Source organism: Manduca sexta, chromosome 28 (assembly GCF_014839805.1).
Source record: "Manduca sexta isolate Smith_Timp_Sample1 chromosome 28, JHU_Msex_v1.0, whole genome shotgun sequence".
NCBI lineage: Eukaryota > Metazoa > Arthropoda > Insecta > Lepidoptera > Sphingidae > Manduca > Manduca sexta.
The window spans coordinates 9,298,004-9,317,965 of NC_051142.1; the positions used below are offsets into that span (position 1 = coordinate 9,298,004).

The 19,962-nt window shown below is 33.4% G+C and overlaps 2 protein-coding genes across 5 annotated transcripts; one reads left to right on the plus strand and one right to left on the minus strand.

The window, feature by feature from the left end:
• Window positions 1-3,466: 3,466 nt before the first annotated feature.
• Window positions 3,467-9,801, plus strand: LOC115451419 (O-glucosyltransferase rumi homolog). Of its 4 annotated transcripts, none has more exons than XR_003939366.2 (7): window positions 3,467-3,641; window positions 4,761-4,945; window positions 5,468-5,656; window positions 6,504-6,634; window positions 7,253-7,400; window positions 9,129-9,206; window positions 9,360-9,432. XR_003939366.2 is itself a non-coding variant. In XM_037444437.1 (6 exons), the coding sequence occupies exons 1-6, from the start codon at window positions 3,524-3,526 to the stop codon at window positions 9,132-9,134; spliced, it is 777 nt and encodes a 258-aa protein (XP_037300334.1). In that variant the 5' UTR covers window positions 3,467-3,523; the 3' UTR covers window positions 9,135-9,801. The 4 variants fall into 4 exon arrangements, 2 of the variants coding, with proteins under 2 accessions (XP_037300334.1, XP_030035583.2); XR_005113290.1 differs by having other exon boundaries at window positions 9,129-9,210; window positions 9,360-9,413; XM_037444437.1 differs by having other exon boundaries at window positions 9,129-9,801.
• A 211-nt stretch (window positions 9,802-10,012) lies between these two features.
• LOC115451418 (isocitrate dehydrogenase [NADP] cytoplasmic) lies at window positions 10,013-19,128 on the minus strand. Its single transcript, XM_030179722.2, has 9 exons — window positions 18,907-19,128; window positions 17,800-17,915; window positions 15,155-15,299; window positions 13,532-13,731; window positions 13,315-13,449; window positions 13,110-13,213; window positions 12,665-12,815; window positions 11,811-12,044; window positions 10,013-11,557 (listed from the first exon to the last, which is right to left on the minus strand). The coding sequence occupies exons 1-9, from the start codon at window positions 18,974-18,976 to the stop codon at window positions 11,405-11,407; spliced, it is 1,308 nt and encodes a 435-aa protein (XP_030035582.1). The 5' UTR covers window positions 18,977-19,128; the 3' UTR covers window positions 10,013-11,404.
• Window positions 19,129-19,962: the final 834 nt, after the last annotated feature.

The window sequence follows — 19,962 nt, forward strand, 5'->3', positions numbered from 1 at the left end:
ATCGCGAACGCGACAAAATTGCATAGTCTCAAAATACATAGTACATAAATAGTGGTCGGCTTCGAGAAACTCAATTTTAGCTAACTTCAGTTGTTAATATAATATATAACTCAAAGGTGACTGACAGTGATATATCAAGGAACAGCCCAAACCATTGGACGGATCGGGCTAAAACTTTACATGCATAAAGCTACTATGACGTAGGCATCCCCTAAGAATGGATTTTGATAAATTCTACCCTTAAGGGGATAAAATAGGGGATGAAAGTTTGTATAAATGTTCTTAGATTTTCGACTGATTGAACTGAAATTATAGATTGGGGATAAAATTAGTTTGAACCTATAAGTACCGGGAAAATATGTAGCAAGACTTTTATCAAACAGTGGAATTTTATCCTGGAAAACACCTTCACGCGGGCGAAGCCGCGAGCAAAAGCTAGTCAATTATAATAATTATTTGCAATAACAACAATATGATTATGTATCTATTTTCGTGCATGCAAAGGTTGCTCGAAACATAAGACCGCCAATTGTAAAAATATATCTTACATTTCATCTTTATGTTGTTTCTTTTATGTTTATCTATTCTTTTATGTAACAATTCTAATTTTATTCATAGCAATATATTAAAGTAATATTACTATTAGGTGAAGTATAATAATCATTACTATTTTACTTATCGGGAATATTGTTGGAAAACAGTTATCTTTACTCGCGTTAATTAAACGTGTGTTTTATGCATATCTTCTCAAAATGTAAAGAAATATGTATTTGGTGTAGGATTCCAATCACGTCGCTCAATATTCTCAATTCATTTTGCCTTGGTTTTTAAATTTTTTGGTTATCTTAAAAAATATTCTAATTTCACTTAGTTTGTCGTTCTGGATAATACAATATTGATGTGTGCTCTAACATTCTTTCAAAGACAAAAACCGTAACTGATAAACGGGCGTCTGTTAAAATATCGATATCAATAATTTCTAAACAAATCCACCCACCCATCCCTAAGCTCGTGTGTAAACAAACATAATGATTTTTAATGTGTATAAATCACGCCTAAAAGGGTCCAAAGCTTAACAAACCAGATCCACATATCATTTTAATTGATAAAAACAAATCCAAAAAGTAAATATACAAAGATATTTGCTAATTTTCGGTAAAAACAGTTACTAACCTATGAAAAGATATTTCGGGGTCTTTCTTGCGTGAATTCGATTTGCATCCTTTCACACAACACTGAGTCATTTTCGAAACTTAACAAATACACTAATAAACACACTGAACAATTGAGAATATGATTATATTACTTTAAATTCAATATTTATGAAGATTTGTTTACATCGTCTGACACTACATGTACTTGCTGACTCGCCTGCAACAAATGGCGTTTCTGCCGCAAGGCGGTCCCAGTGTGTTGAAGTAAACGAAATAGTCCCATATGCGAAGAAAGCAATTATTTTTGTCTTTTTTTTGTTGCGTTCCAAATAAGCTTTGAGTAAAAGAGGTAGACATATATATTGACAATTCTGCGTCGATTTCCCTGACATAAATATAACTTATTCATATAGCTAATTTTTGAGGCCTGTCCTCTTTATATTTAGTCATTGATATAAGGTTATATTCCCGTGACACACGTAAATGTCATGTAGCTGTCATATTTGCCGGCAAACATTCCGATGCTTCATGGATATCTTAAACTGTAACTTAATTTTTTAGCAAGGAATAGAGCAACATACAAATATACAAAATGAATCAAACACAACTGGATGTTTGTCACAACAGGTACTGCTTTCTTTAACAATTGTTACTTATAAATCACTTTCAGTTTGTTTGTTTATATCATGGTTTGTTATATTTACGTTATGGTAGAACCTAACCCCTTTCATATTTGATCTTTTTTTGGGCTCGTTTATCTCTCTTTTAATTCTTCGATGTCGATACAAAATTTTCAGTACTAGCATAATATCACTATTGTAAGGGGTGGAGTCGGCGCCATTTTATGCATACAAAGTGCCGCATGTCACGTGACCATATCGGTCATCCTCTATACTCTTTTATCATTGTACCACTGATAGTGTTAGAGTAACTAAAATGCGAATGGCATAGTATCTGTCGCCATCGAAGCTATTTCGTACAACGATTAATAACCATTTAGACTGTCTCGAAAGTCTCTCGTTGTAATTCTTGTTTTGAAATGACTTTTAACTAAGGGAAAAAGTTGAACAGAGATCACCTTTTACACCGATAATTAGAAAACTTACTTTTGTTCTTTCGTCTTTTCGGACTTTGTAGCGAATTAGACCACCAACCACGTGGCAACACCTATATATTATAATTCTCTTTCGCAACACCGGTGAAAGGCTCATGCCCTGGTAACTTCTGACTAATTTTTTTTTTAGAATAAGCGCCATCTCTCCTCTAGACATGGCACTAATTTCTAATATCTTTTGTCAGTGTGACTAGTTCATTATATAGTAGTTTTAGTACGTATAGATTTTGATAATTCTGTTTTTTTTTTATTTAAGCTAGAACTAAACAAGCAGGGCCCTTATTCTGTATGATAGTGTAAACGCGTAACGCGGCCGTGTCATGTTATCTTCGAGAAATGTGCGTGGAATGGTATTCTGTAAGCCAAATTTCTATAGTCCTAAACATGATGCGTTGTGTTACGTGCTTGTTACGCACTGTTAAAATAACGTGCGGGATAGAGAATAAGGCCCCAGTTATGCTTTAAAAATGAATTTTATTACTTCCTGTAAAAAACATCTACAATACTTATAATTTTAAAATAAATTTGGACAAATAGAAATATTTTTAGTATCTTATAGTAGTTTACTGCTAACAAACAATAGCAACTTCTAGTAAACGTCACAAGATATTTTTCTGTCGGTATATTTGTATACTTGTGCGCATTTTCTTGTGATTTTTGTATATTTACGTTGAATTGAGCTTCAGTTCTTCCGTATTTAAGAAATACCTATTGAGTGTGTTTGTGTAAGTGTTTGTGACATACATTATATAGGCTCTTGATAGGAAATTTTGACTATTTATATCAGTGTAGTGTTGTTTGTAAAACATTTTGCATAATGTCCCGGAACACCAGTCAATGTATTAATAAATGTGTAAACGAAATAAATTCATTCAAAATATACTATTGTGTTATTTATCTTTGAATTAGGTCAAACCATTACATTACGACCTATACGTAGAACAAAATTTATCTGCAAAACACTGATTCTGGCACATAATAAAATAAATTTCTAATTTGTTATATGAATCAGTGTTTTACAATTACGACTTTTTCTACCGATGGGTCGAGATCGGGTTAATCATAGAATTAATATATTTTGAAAGTTAGAAACCTATATATGCATATACATGCATAGGTATATTTATTTTATTTCTCTGCATGACGTCCAGATGTCGCTCAACGTTATGAAATTTCAAACTGAGAGTTGCCAGTCTATTTCCAGTATTATATATTAGTCTATGGAAAGGCTAACCGGCAATATTTTGTTCCTGAAATGTTTACTTATATTTTTACGTTGTTTTTCTTATCGTATTTGATTTCTTTGAATGCTGACAATGAATTTTGTACGGGCGAAGGATTTTGCAATACAGACCATAACAAGTACAGCAGGGGTATGTAAAATATATACTATTTACTCAAGTGACATTATTCTCAAATTAACTCCCCAGTAATTTCACTAGCTTTGAAGTCTATTACATAGAGTAAGTAAATACATCAATGTTTACTCACTGCTTCTTGACAATAGTATCAAATTAGTGCTACTTTACCATATTAGTTTTTTACAAAAATGATAGAGGCACTACACAACAAAAAAAGTTATTAGTTCATATGTGTACTGATTGTATAAAGCAGGCACAAGAATAGCTGAACAAATTAAAAAATTCAAATCACCTTTCAACTTTTGTATCCTCACCAACAATCGGTTTGTCTTCACTAAAATATATAATTTTATAAGATTTAATTTATTTTAGATAAAGGAAAAAGAATATTTTGATTGAGGCTAATGTGTAAAAGCATTTTAAAGTTTATAATTTGGTCAGCTACTTTTATAGCTTACTGTCCATAATATTAAAAATACAGGCTCATTTTGACTTTGCATTGCAAATTAAATCATAAACTCGTCCTTTCCTCTGCTTTCATTGTGCCGAAAATCATCTAAGAATATTTAATATTTTCTTATAAATATTAAGGTTTTAGTTTCCTGTTTTTATTTTTTATAATTTTGTTGTTTAGTTGCGAATATGGTGTCAGTGTAATTATGGCTGTTTATGGCTCCAAGCAATCCTCTTTGTGTAATGGCCTAAGTAGGGTATGCTAAGTAGGGCATTTACTTTTTATTTTGTTCAAATTTTAAAGTTTTAAATTTTATATTTATGGTTAGAATAACTTATGGTAAAGTGTTGTTTTCAATAGGACAAGTATATGATTTTATTTATTAATACAATATAAAAATGACTAAAGAGAATATAACACTTTGTTAGAATAATGAGTATAATAATAAAATAGTAGAAAAGTGATTACAAAATAGAGTTTTTTCAATTAGTTGATTTTTTTGTCTTTTTTTGTTTGGTATCTGCTATTATTAGTCAACATTGGTAAAATCACCAAGAAGATGAAGAATGGAGGATAGATATTGAGGGAGGCTTTATTTATATCTTACTTACTTACCCTTTACTATTTATGTGATTTAAATCAAAATAATACATGAATACTAATGTTCACATTTTCAGAAATCAATGAATGGTATTCAAAAATAAATAGCGAAATAAACTTGGCCATAGATCAGTATATTCCGTGCCAACGAGTTAACTGCAGCTGTTATAAATCTGTGATAGATCAAGATCTGAAACCATTCAAGGATGGTATTACCAAGGAACAATATGCACAAGCTCGCACAAAAGCTACTAAGTACCAGGTGAGACTACTAAATATTGTTACTTTTTGACATTGTGATGGGTGTCATTGTAATTGTCTTATTACTGACTCAGAATTGCTGCTATTAGATATTTTGTTTCTTGTCAATTCAGGTCACTTAACATAAAATTAAAACATTGTGATTATAGTGCTTTTACTTATCTATCACAGAGCTGTCAAATTCAGTGGTTGAATTCATATAGAGTCAACTGTCAGTGTCGCATTGCCATCCCCCCCCTTCTGCTGTTTGATGAAGACAAATATCTTGACTTGTTTAGATATTAATATTTAAATGAAAATATTATTATTGCAACATATTATATGTCACAAATAATGAAGACAAATTATAATTATATAATAATAAATAAATAATATCAACTCGGTATTATATACTTGCCCACTGCTGAGCACGGGCCTCCTCTACTACTGAGAGAGATTAGGCCTATTATTATATTATAATTATATATTGAATACTTATAAGATATAAACATATTATAGATTTAATATATTTTTTTTGTTACAGATAATAGATGGAACACTATTCAGAGAAAAAGATTGCCCTTTCCCAGCTAGATGTGCAGGTATAGAACATTATTTGAGTGCACTGGCACCAAATATGCCCAATATAGAATTGGCCATAAACACAAGGGACTGGCCACAAATCAACCGAGCATGGGGCCATTCTCAGGCACCAGTATTATCATTCAGTAAGGTTAATTCACATCACCTATCTATTTAACTGATATTTATTACTTAACTGCATTTTTTTAAATAAAACTATGTTGTATATGATTAGCGTCTACTATTGACTATGGAAAATGGACATGTTTTGTAATTATTTCTTTATTCATAATTAATGCTCTTCATGTTAGACACTCACTTTCCCCAATAAGCTAATAATATATATATATTTTTTTAATTTGTATGCAACAATCCTGTCAACTTGAAATTGAAATACAACTGATTTTATTCCTTCCTAACCAAACTTCTTCTACGGCGACCAATCTCAATGGAGATCAGCCAAGTGAACAAAAGATATTATAGTGCACAAGTGTATGCGCAATATATAGATGGACTCTCTGTTCCTTCACTTCTATAGTCCGTTGAGACGGCAATCTGACATTACCGTAGGGAGATCAGGCGCAGAACAGTATCACACTACCAACTTCCTCACTACGAGTTGCGATTGAGTAATTTTTGAGATAGAAAAACCTAGTCACAGTTATTTTGCACCGACCCAGGATTCGAACCCAAGTCCTCAGCGCGGTAGTCGTACTCATACCGCGTACAATTACAACTATGCCACCAAGACAAGTCTAAACTAATAGACAAATGAAATTAAATAAAAATCTGTAATAAAATAATGATCCAGAGATATAGATTACTGTAGGTAAACTTCAAATATTTTAATGAATGAATTAAGTGAAAGTGATGACACTATATTCTATTTTGGGTTCTAACTCATTTGCAGTGGCAAATATGTTTACGGCAGTTCAGAAAAAAATTACACTTATTTGCCTTTATAAGAAATACCATAGCACAAAATATATTTTTTTAAGATGCGAGACTACTATGATATAATGTACCCAGCTTGGAGTTTTTGGGAAGGTGGACCAGCCATATCCCTCTATCCTACAGGCATAGGTAGATGGGACAAGCACAGGGAATCAATTTCTGCTGCAGCTGAAAAGTGAGTTATAAATGTTACTGTTCTATATATATGAATGCAAAAAAAATTCGTAATGAACAATTTTCTACGTGGCACACTACCAGCTTCCCCAAAGTACTTTCTGTACACAACAATTGGACTGTAACATGGTTCGATGCCTTATATTTGGCGAATTAGAATTCATCACCGTAAAACGCCCGCCGCACCGTTTAGAATGCGCCGTCGTCGACTTTTTGTGGTAATTTAGAGTGTATGCCGCGTCAAATATGCCCCACACTTGTTGTCACCCAGAAGTTACAACAATGTGACATTATGTAACCGATCTTTATTGCTCATATAAACGACCAATATATTCATGGATCCAATGCCGAAGGGATGCCAATGTTAAGGGAAGGTAAAGGGTATTTGGCGTCTAGAAATCTGTTCAGAATACAAAACTTATCAGTCAATTGTCACAAACATTGGATTTCTGTGTTGTAATTTGTGGGTTGTATGGTGTACACCGGTCGAGCCGGCCCATTCATCCTATACAATATGTAGTGTAGTGACAAATGTCGTCAACAGATGACAACCTACCGCCCAAATTAATTTGAATTTGTAGTGTTACCATAGGGATGCGTATAACTACTGCTTTTTCAGGTGGCCTTGGCAAAAGAAAGAAACCAAAGCATTCTTTCGCGGATCAAGAACAAGTGAGGAGAGAGATGCATTAATACTGCTCTCTCGTGCCAACCCGGATATTGTTGACGCGCAATATACAAAAAATCAAGCTTGGAAATCAGATGCGGTATTTTTTTTTAATATATATCATTGCTTTTTATTATTTACTATATCCGGGGCATCGTAATGTCAAAGACCAAAGTTGTGACTGATAAAATAATAATTTCGATAGTTTATAAAAAACATATCTCTATAATTATTTTTAGCTTTTAGCAATACAGAAGATCAATAATATTTACCTATATATATAAAGTATACAATGTAGTAATTAGTCAAACTTGTGGATGCGGTGATATCATTGCATAAGCACTGTAAATTCTACAAAATGGCAATGAATGGCATAAAAATGCCTACATATTACGCGTTAACGCAGACTTACATAATGTGATGTATCGTGTAACCGTCATACATAAATTAAAAAACGATAATTTAAAGAATAAAATAAATATTTTACTTATAAATAATAATAAATAAATAAATATCAGCCCTGTATTATATACTTGCCCACTGCTGAGCACCACGGCCTTAGTCCACCACGCTGGCCTAGTGCGGATTGGTAGACTTCACACACCTTCGAAATTCCTATAGAGAACTTCTCAGATGTGCAGGTTTCCTCACGATGTTTTCCTTCACCGTTAAAGCGAACGATAAATTCACAAAGAATACACACATGATTTTAGAAAAGTCAGAGGTGTGTGCCCGTGGTATTTGAACCTGCGGACATTCGTCTTGGCAGTCCGTTCCACACCCTACTAGGCTATCGCCGCTATTAATATTTAACTTATTCTCATTAAAACATAATATCCTAACATCAAATTTATGTTGACGTTTTTGGTTGATTCTGATACTTAATCATTTTCTAAGCTACTTCCTTTTATAATACTCCAATAAAGGATTGAACGAGCTAATCTCAAGGATTACGGTTTCGAATTGAAAAAATATTTTATTGCTGGATAGCCCATTTATCGAGAAACGCTATAAGCTAAATACCATTACACCATGCCGAATGGGAACTAAGCATCAACGAACAAGGTTGCAAAAGCGGAGCAAATTTATTCCTGTTGAGAGCTTCCGTTGCATGCACTTAACGTAAAAGGTTAAAGTTACGTAACAATCGTGTACAGCAGAATTGTTCTTCTTAAAAAGATCTAAAAAACTTATTTCAAAACAAAATCCCCCGCTGCACCTGTCTGCCTGTCTGAACGTAATAAACTCATAAACTACCCAGCAGACTTCGGAGATAGTTTGAGACCCTGGAAAGGACATGGCTACTTTCGATCCCGGCAAAATATATAGCAGGACTTTTATCCCGGAAAACCTACACGCGGGCGAAGTCGTGAGCAAACGCTAATTTCCTAATAAAGATATTAGCAGTTATTACGAAAAGGTTGTCTTTGTTGTCATTTAGATTTTTCTTCCTTAATAATTTAATTTAATTTAGACTTAATAATTTTATTAAGTATATTATAGTCAAGGAAGAAATTTAATATATTAAATAAAAATTAGTGCCACTTTGTTCGGCCTGCGAACTAAGTTCTTAGTATTTAATTATCACTGACCCAGAAGGACCTTAGATACATAAATATTATTACGCCGCCGTATTATTATTATGATGATAATGTAGCCACGTATAGTAGGTATCGAATTACAGAAGTCCTTGTGGGTGGAAAGATTTGCAATGATGTAGAAATATGAACATGAATTGCGTCGATAATGTTAAGACTAGAAACTCGTAGATGGTGCTAGATATATCTAAAAAGCATTCGATATAGGAGACTGCATTATTTTTTGACAGGTGTGAAAAGGATGAGAATTCGTGAAAACTAAACAACGAAAGAAATAAAAAACATCCACGAAGTAAAACTAGAATTCTGTTGGTATAAATATACTCTTTCTGTACTCTTAATTAATTATATTTCTTATGTTCTTTGTAATATCAGTTGCGTAGAAACATTGTCAAACGGTCTACATATACTACTGCCTCGATATTTGTAATTTTCATGGTATTTTTTATTATTCTTTCCAGGACACATTATACGCTCCGCCAGCTTCAGAAGTATCGTTCGAAGATCATTGCAAATACAAATACCTCTTTAATTTCAAGGGTGTAGCTGCAAGTTTTCGGCTAAAGCATTTATTTTTGTGTAAATCGTTGGTTTTCCACGTAGGGAGCGAATGGGTTGAATTTTTTTACACGTCGTTAAAACCTTGGGTGCATTATGTACCTATTAATTCAAAAGCAACACAAGAAGAAATCCGTTTAACAATAGAATATTTCAAGGAACACGATAATATTGCGAAAGAAATAGCAGATAGAGGATTTCAACACATCTGGGACAATTTGACTGATAAAGATGTTAAATGTTACTGGAGAAAACTACTGAAAAAATATTCTAAACTAATAAATTACGATATTGTTAAAGATAATGATTTGATAAAAATTTAATAAAAATGAATAAGACATTAAAGGTGGTTTTTCATTTTTCTAGAGCACAAGGAAAGTGGAGTACTTCGCACAACACAGTTCGGCTATTCGAAGTACTCGAAGCGAAATGGTTAATTTTGCAATATTTGGATACTGAAATGAATAATACAGTGGCAAAGTATAGACTTTTAAAAATCCACCGGATTCATACTAGGAACATATACGCCTAGTGTGTACGGTAAAAAAAAATTGTAATAAAATAAAATTGTAATTATAACTTCCATACATACATTTTACAAACCAGCTTTTAACAGATTTCATTATTTAAATTGATTTATACAGAATGTACATTTATATCGATAGTTAAATTCATAACGTAATAACAATCGATACTTAATGGCACAGTTAGAAATGAAATAATTAGAACTATGAGAACAGATTTCAGTAAACATTTAATAATCAAAACTCTTGGTTTCAGTCTCGTATCATGCACCACTTTATCAGTCTTACTACTATCGCTAAATCTGTGTCATAATAAGTCTTACGTAGCATACTTATATCACTGGGATCCTTTTAACTGTAATCCTTATTGAAGCTAAAGAGATTATTAAATTATATTCTGCCGTTAGTGACATAGATATGCAACGAAAAGTACGTGGCTATCCAGCTGTTAAGTTATCTAGCCAGAAATGTGCGAGAGAGATGAAACTATCCTACGGTACTGACAGTAGGATACTTTCGAGTCGACCACTGGGTCGACTCGTCTATAATTTGGATTAGCCCACTATTTAGTAACTACAGATATACAGAAAATACTTCTATATTGGCTTACAGTTTGTCACATTAACAGCATAGGAATTCATACATGCGCCATCTTATTCTTTACGCCTACCGAGGGTGGGAAAACAAGGCAAGAATACGTATGCATACATTTCATTTAGGCCAAACTATATCTAAATGTGATAATCTTCTTAATTACTTAGGATAATAATGCTTTCTTTAATTTGGCTGGATAATTTTATAGTGAGTTTTTTTCCAATTTGATACATTTTCTTGACAATCACAAATTATTTCTTATTAATTTTACATCTCGTGTTATAGCTATTATTTCTAACGCAGATATGTCATATAAATTATAGTCACGAGTTTTATATTTGAGTCTATAAATTACTTATACTTTATAACCATTAGTTTTTCGTTTTTTTTAGGTCATCACTCTAACGAAAAGCATATTGCGTCCGAATTAGTTGCAATTAGGTCTCTTTCTTTTTTTTTGGTCCCGCAAATTATATTCTGATTTTAAGTAGAAATAACCTAACAATTAATTTATTTTCATTTCATTCTTTTGATGTTGCATGTTTTGAAGGTTTTCAAGCATATCTTCCCGAATATTTTGGGCTTGTTAAGTTATAATCCGGTCTCATGAGTAATGACCCATTTATGGAAGACTGATCTATACAAACGATAAACTCTTGGCAATTAAGTATTACATATCGATGTCGACTGCTCAACAATGCTTTTTTTATTTACTACTCATTAACTAAAAGCACAGGGCATTTTAATTTATATGACATATAGACATTACGTTATTTGAGAAGTTTTAATAAGGGCAGTGTCTAAACACGTCCTATTGAGTTTGATCACATTTACTTTGATAGTTTACGCTCCAATTGATCGGCAATAGCTTGAAGGAAATCTTCTGTGTGTAAGTACATCCCCTCCTTAGTGTTGGCCAATCCGTGAATACAGATCACGAGGTCCTTAGTCATTTTACCGCTATCGATGCACTCGACGCAGGCCTGCAAGGCAATCGCGATAATATTACTATTACGTAACCAATATGCCATAGTAAACAACGTAATCTTTGATACAAAATAATTACCAACCATACATCAACACTGATTTTGAATCTTAATTAGGTTTGCTAAGCGATAAACGATTTGCTATTTTTTATTGTGCTAACAGTTTTGTCGCATTTTTATCAGTGACTGCAGCAGTGTTGCAAAGATAAAAATGACATGTAATTACTCTATTAAATATTATATAAGTCACCTCTTCCAGCGCGAGAGCAAACCGCTCTAGTTCTGGTGTTCCGTCGAGCTTGGCGCGGTGTATGAGGCCTCTGGTCCACGCGTAGATGGAGGCGACGGGGTTGGTGGAGGTGGGCTTGCCCTGCTGGTGCATGCGGTAGTGGCGCGTCACCGTGCCGTGCGCCGCCTCCGACTCCACCGTGCGCCCGTCCGGACACATCAGCACCGACGTCATCATGCCCAGCGAACCGTACCCCTGCACCGCACACACAACATCTACTATACTATTGGCCACTTGTCACCTGTCAGCTTATAGTAGGTACCAAACGAAGCGGAATTATGGCGATTTTGCCTAAAATATAAAAGCATTGGGCCATCGACGTATATTCTAAAAACACGAACGTCCATATAAACTATTTGTTCAAAATCTGAACAAAAATGGCAACCAAAACGTCACCGTTATAACTTATTTATCCACTTGAACAACAAGTAATTTTACTTATTTGACTAATATTTTTTTATTTACATCCAGATTTGCACTTAGACTCGCGTTTTTATGTTATGAGCGCATTTCGTACACAACCACAAGCATCAATATTGACACCTTACTAAAATCAGTTTGAATGGATGACAGTTCAATTCAGTTGAACATAATGAATGTTCAGAACGCCAAATCTAGTACGTAGTACATATCGATGCATGGGGCACTCTATATAGTTTTATATACTTAATGCTTATATCTAGACTATCCCTATCCCATATTAGCAAAATCTCAATTGTTACAGTGAAGCCATAATTATAAAAAGAGGAAGAAAAAGTCGAACACATATTTACAAATGAATAGTCCATGGAATGGAACAATAAAACATTACAAACCTGCGCTACGATATCGGACTGCACGTCACCATCATAGTTCTTGCACGCCCAGACGAAGCCGCCGGCGCTCTTGATGGCCTGCGCCACCATGTCGTCGATGAGACGGTGCTCGTACCAAATCTTAGCGGCCTCGAACTGTTTCTTGTAATCGCTAAAAAAATTAGATAATTTACAATGCTGTTCACTGTGCACAACCTTGTGGCTTGTGCTATAATTGAATGAACAGATATTGAACATAAAACATAATTTATAATAGTAATTCGCTTATTTTGTACGTTGAAAACTACCGGGAATACTTTTTTTACTACGTTATTGTTAGGAATAAATGCATTAGCATTGCAAATTATTTAGAGTTGTTGAATATTACCAGTTGTTAATTGATAAAGACCTAGTTCGATATTTAAATTGGGTATTGCGACAATTCATTTTAAATTGTATTTATTACCTCTGATATATTTCCTCAAAGATGTCCTTGAAGCGGCCATCGTAACGCTTAAGTATAGTGTTTTTAGTAGATAGGTAAAGCGGCCACTTTTTCTGCAACGCTACCTATACCAACGAAAATATTGATGATTAATCACCGATAAACAGCATTTTGATGTAGATACAACGCAAATAAATTGATAAAAGATTGAAAATGTTTACCGCACCTGAAAACTAGAATGCGCAAACGCTCGGATAGATTCGTCGGTGTTGTACATGCCCATAGCCACGCCCGGACCTTTGAAGTCATACAAGAGACGTTTCTCTACTGATCCGTCTTCAGCGGTGTAGATAAACTCCACCTATTGTAATAATAAGGCGTTTATAACATTTTAGTAGACTAGCAGGTATATATAAAATATGATTTCTTGAATGACCGGTTACCTTTCCTGGTTTAGGCACGACAAAATCTTGCGCCTTGTATTGATCGCCGTGAGCGTGACGACCTATCACAATCGCCTGCGTCCATCCCGGAACAACTCTTGGGATGCTCTTGCAAAGAATGGGCTCGCGAAACACCGTGCCGCCAAGAATATTACGGATCGTCCCGTTGGGACTCAGCCACATTTTTTTCAATTTGAATTCTAAAAAGAATTTAAAATAATATATACACACACAAACATTCACATCTTTTATCCCGGAAAAGGCGTAGCTGGCGCACTCTTTTTCCGCCGAGTGTATTCCGTCCCATGATATGATAGAGGGCGAGCCTGTCACGCAATCGGACAAACCCAGACTTGGGACTGACAGAGTATAAAAACCCAATATCACTGTGCCCGACCTAGGGATCGAACCCGAGACCTGAGCACTGCAGTTGTACCGTAATGCAACTATGCCACCGAGGCCGACATTATATAATATACCTATAGCAATAAAATCTAAATCAGGTTCGTTCACACGTACTTATAAACTCTACATTCCTTATCGGGCGCTGGTTTTAAAAGTCAAGGACGGCTAAACTCGCCGAGATTTCATTTGGTAATTTTATCTTGCAAGGCACTCTTACAAAACTGCAAGTTTTGTGCAACCAATTATCGCGATCTTTTTAATGCTTATACTTACTCGAAGTCTCCCAGGGACGGTGCATTGTACCCATAGTAGGCATTTCAATGTCAACTACTTTTTAAACGACTTCAAAGGAGAGAGAAACAGAAAAACACGAATTGGAAAGAAGATTAAACGTTGCTTGTGTTTAATAATTTCGTATTAACTCTTATATAAAGATCAATTATTTATCGTTTTTGTAGTGTTTTTTTTTTATATAATAGATTGATAGTCTTGTAGATTGATAGTTTAAATGTTTAAAAAGCTTGTAATAGAAAACGAAAATAGTGCGTTTGATATATTCCATCAATCTTGTACGAATAATGGTTTAACATAAAATTCTTTGAAAGCGTTGATCTGGACGTTGTTACTCATCTAGTAAATTCTGTTTAATTAATAGCTTCCAAAAAGTGTTTACTCTTTATTAACATTTAGTTTTTCGATCGATGCAAAAGATATATAGTATGTTGTACGCACTTATTGTTGATAACAAGTATAGGTAATATAAATTTAATAAAAGCTACCGCGGACAAAAAGATTACGCCTCAAACCGCATTACTATTGTCACAGTAATCACGTATTCCCTTGTTTAATTCCATTATAATCCTAATCAGATTCCGTTATATCAGTGTTGTAAACTTTTATCCGTTGCGCATATCAACCGCCCGTTTTTTTGCTAATATGTAAACCAAATTGTAATTTTAGACAAATTTATTATTCAGACATCGTTTTTATCAACGTCACAAAGAACTCTTTTGTGGATACTCGGCTTACATACAGGAATAATACAACAGGTTATAAAAGAGCATTTAGTCTTAATTTGTGTGCGGTTAAAGAATTTGTAAAGTTAAACTCGAGTCCATAGTAATCAAAATTAAAATATAGAGGCGGAATACCTACATAACACTAATAAAATTCTATCTGAACAGTGTAACTAGCACTATCAACAATTTAACACTATACCTTCGACTCTCTGCTCGTCAGGGGTGATGGTGGCGCACTTGATGCCAACATTATGCTTGAGGATGGCGTGGGCCGCGTCGATCGTCACCTGGTCGTCGGTGGCGTCGCGGTGCGGCAGGCCCAAGTCGAAGTAAAGGCAGTCCAGCTGTTGTAAAGTACATTGTATGTCTCTGGTGATATCGTTTTTACATTATAAACAATTTTAGTCGGTGTTTTGTACTTTATCTTCTTTACATCAATCGCATTATTGACGTGCAGACTTTTTATCAGTGTTTTAACTACTTATTACCATAATTTTGATTATTTTGTATTTCATAACAATATTCGTTACTTTATCGACGAAAGTGAGTAAAGTTCTTGAATTATAATAACGATTTAAATTATGCGGCGAAAATGTCATCTTAAGGCAGGGAATGGTGATGTTTTTCAGACATACTGGGAGGAGATTTTGGTGTATCGAATGTTGTTTATGGCGTACTTACACAATGTTCTGATGTACTAGGTTTTTTTAAAATTATTGTTCACGGTATGGCTATTGAAGCAACCAAGCGTAAAGGAACAAAATGAAATCCATAATTTGAGAATGAATGACAGCGACCGCGATTACTTAAGCCGCAGTCAACTTATTAAAATCCAGATTTCAACAACTAGGTGAATTATTACTTGCAATAGTCATATGCCAATATAACATTAACACCTGTAGATAATTGATATCTGAGGCTGACTTTGAGTGACGCATTAACAATGTTGACTGCAGCCTTCAGGTAAGAGTAGCTATTAAAAGAGTTGATGTAACGCTCCACGCAAATATTTTCTTACTATTCGGCCATGAGCTCACGAAACTTACACACATGTGCAAATAATACTGTCTACGGTTTCGTGAATTTCTACGATGGAAGTCTGTAAATATTCATCGAGACGGTTTGTTAATAAATAGGTTCAAGGCTATCTTCGGAGATGCAAGACGCAAGTGCTACGAGGCACCGGGGCGCTAGAACCAAGGCAGCTAAAGCCTATCGCCCGTGAAGCAGGTCACCGAAAAAAGGAGTGCTAAATTTTATTTGCCTGAATCTTGTCAAATATGAGATTATAAATAAGAACGCCTATATGGCCGGCGGCAGTATGGCCAATATGGTTAAAGCGGCCTTTAATAAGGATTAAAAGCTTACGACTTTGGTACCTAACTTCTAACGAACATGGATATAAGTAATCTTGTCAAATATGAGATTATAAATAAGAACGCCTATATGGCTGGCGGCAGTATGGCCAATATGGTTAAAGCGGCCTTTAATAAGGATTAAAAGCTTACGACTTTGGTACCTAACTTCTAACGAACATGGATATAAGTATCTGTACAACACTCTAAAAAAGACACACAAATTCTTATTTCTCTTTTCTACAAATAATTTTTCTATTTCGAGCTTAATATGAATCAACCCTGATACAGAGCAAAAAAAACGATGGCATCTCACGCTGGTGGTAGGATATTAGTATTAACCAGATTTCGATCTCCGAATACTCTCTCTCATTTCGCTTACCATTCATCACATGCAATGAAGTTCCTTTGCCGCGGGCGTAAAGTAAGTGAAAACTGAAACTGTTTATACGTTTTATATAGTTTCAACTACACTATAAATTAAATTTGTGTACAAATGTTTTACTCTTCGTAACATATAAACTACCAATTGAAAGCAATTAGGTGATGTACTACATGGTGGTCAGTCACGCAGGCGACGATAAATTGTTCAGTGCGCTCCGTAACTAAGGACATGATATGGATGTACAATAATCTGACTAATATTATAAATGCGAAAGCTTGTGAAAATGTTTGTATGTATGTTAAAAATAAACCACAGAAACAACTGCCTGTCCTGTCCTGTTATGAACACCTTGTGTTATAAATATAATTGGGGAATCGAATTTAAGGCTTAAGTTTTAATTTTAATTTTACATATAGTGTATGAAACATCCCTTACGATATATAATAATCTCTAGTAGATAAATACCTTTAAAACCTCTGACGAAAAAAGAGGGGTGGTATACTTTGTAATATTATCTTATCTAGCTTATAAATAAGAATTCAGTGTTGGTAAATAACTATAGGTATCACATCACACACCCACAGAAACACTGGTCATAAACCAGTGATAAGCAATAACAGTGACTATTCAATGATAACCTGTTTATCATTGTTAGAAATGATAACTAAATCATATGAAAGTTATAGTACATGTAGGTATATACTATAATATAATATCAAACAGCATGTATGCCCTAGATATTATGTCTGTGCCAGTTTTCTATCATAATGTCTCTTATCAAAGGACTTTAAGTTGATTTACCTTAAGGTGACCCTTGGAAGCCAATAAACATAATTTATGTAGATATTATGAATAAAAACAAAACAGTTTCAAACAAATATTGAAAATAAACAACATTCTTTTTAAAGCAAGGCAAGACAATATGTGTGGTATCTCTTATGTGAGAGCAAAAACATATATAAAATTCAAACCACAAAAAATGGTTTGGGTAGCTATTAATCACATACAAAATTAATGTGTCACACAGCTGGCTCTCCAGGGGGTAGACTTCTCCTACATAATGGGCCATCTTTAGAATATAAAAACACTTATTTTGTGACAAACCTTGACATATGGGAAGATGAGTTTTTCTTTAATCTTAGCCCAGATGATCCGGGTCATTTCATCTCCATCCATCTCCACAACTGGCTTGGCTGCCACAACTCTTTTGGCAGAGCCATCTATTAAAAAAATAACATGCAATTTTACTATATTATAAACATGTAATCAAAGTTTGGCAAAATACATACTTTGCTTTAATCAAAATACAAAATACTATCTCATGTGTATTTAAATTATGAAACACAAAATATTTTAAGTCCATGGTGCTGTCTACGAAATATAAAATAAAAAATACTGTAAATATTGTACAATTTTTATTCAAAATTCAATTAATTATAAAATATAGTCAGTTATTAGGTAATGTAAATAGAATAGAACTAATTCAGCCCACTCTATTAATCAGTAAAAAAATATCCTTTCATGAACATTAGAGTTTTAAATGTACTGTCAGATAAACAGCCTCTTGTTGGTGATGAATTATAATTATTTTCTGGAGATTGCTACATGTTAAAATAAATTGTCAAGCCATAGATATTTGAAATACTAACTACAAAATACCTTAGTGTCAGGTATTTGAAATATCAATTACAAATAACATTTTTAGGAAGAATACTCAATACCTATGTATTTTTATAAAGGGTGAAAAAATGTTGGTAGAAGTCAAATTTGATAATTTATAGTATAACTACTTTTTATTGATCACTCTTTATTTTTTTAATAGAAAAAATAGGTAGACAAATATTTAAAATATACGCTATTTCTTTTTAAAAGAAATATAATACTTACATATTGGGTTTCAGACCCAACCCAATCATAAAAACACTACGATTATTTAATAAGAATTCTGCTTCGCCTGCTTTTTATAAATAATGGAAAGAAAATATTTGTCGTCAATGTCAATTTGATTGACTGAGCAGCGTAATGAAAATACCTAGTTTCAATTGTTTCAATTAGTTCAATTGATTGATTCTAAATTAAAACGCTGCCGATTCCATAACTGCCATGTTTAGCTAGGTTTTTAAATATATTTAACGACAACAAAGTTCATCCGAGGACATTTTACATTACCTAACCAATAAAACTTACAAAGTATTGGAAAGAATTACTTACAATTTCTTAACTGCATAAATGTAAGTTGGTTTACACATTGTAATAACTTCTTTGCGTTATTGCCGGCCATTTTTTTTAAGTATACGTGGCGCGTTCACTCAGAAATCTCCCACGCTTGGCAAAATAACCTCCACGAGTACGAGCTATGAATGCAGCCCCACCGCTCAACACATTGGAGATTTGATGAATATGTTTTGTTATGCGATATCAGTATCTAGCGACTAGTAAGGAAGTGACTATTTACGTATCGATATCGACACAGTAATGAGTAAACTTTTTGTTTACACAGATAAACCGCTTTTTCAAAACATGTCTGAATTTCGACTTTTAATCATCTATAGGTAATCTAATCTAATCTAATAATTAATATCTACTTGTTTCAAATACCATCACAATGAGTGATTTTACTAATATAAAAGACTTCTATTACTAAAAAAACTAGTTTAATACGCAATAATCAGTTATCTACGTGAATAATATGAATAATTATTAAAAATAACAGTATTAAAAAAAAAATTGAGTCAATGTATTATCAAGAAATTATGTTGTAAAATTTCGATATCATACAATATCGACATTAAGAAGCACTATCGTTGAAACTTTGAATTTAAGTGTTGCAACATTTTACGTTTTCTACATTTTAGTAAAAATAAGAAAAAAATGTATTTTACAGAAATGACCTACCTCACAATCTAGTCAAAGTTGAATAAAACTATGTATATATAAGTATAATTTGAACTATAACTCACATATATATATATATATATATATATATATGTGTGTGTGTGTTATAGTTCAAATTATACAAATATATTTTTAAATTACATTTATTTTAGAAAAATATAAAATCCATACTATATTTGATATATTTGAAAAACGAATGACAATATTAGGATACGATCACAGAAAAAGAAAAAGTACACGGGAATAACTACGTTGCTCAGCAAAACTTAGAAGATTTTGCACATTGAAAAGATTTTGCGAAATCGGGCAATAAATTTAATTGCACTTATATATAACAATTAAGCAAATTTTACTTCTACAGTTTCAATATGC

Coding starts and splice junctions, on each gene's coding strand:
- LOC115451419 (XM_030179723.2), top strand. CDS start 3,524: ATGTTTACTTATATTTTTACGTTGTTTTTCTTATCGTATTTGATTTCT. Junction 4,946..5,467: donor CAAAAGCTACTAAGTACCAG/GTGAGACTACTA, acceptor TTTTTGTTACAG/ATAATAGATGGAACACTATT. Junction 5,657..6,503: donor CAGTATTATCATTCAGTAAG/GTTAATTCACAT, acceptor TATTTTTTTAAG/ATGCGAGACTACTATGATAT.
- LOC115451418 (XM_030179722.2), bottom strand. CDS start 18,976: ATGGCCGGCAATAACGCAAAGAAGTTATTACAATGTGTAAACCAACTT. Junction 13,450..13,531: donor TCGTGCCTAAACCAGGAAAG/GTAACCGGTCAT, acceptor TTATTACAATAG/GTGGAGTTTATCTACACCGC. Junction 11,558..11,810: donor TTGCTCTCGCGCTGGAAGAG/GTGACTTATATA, acceptor ATTGCCTTGCAG/GCCTGCGTCGAGTGCATCGA.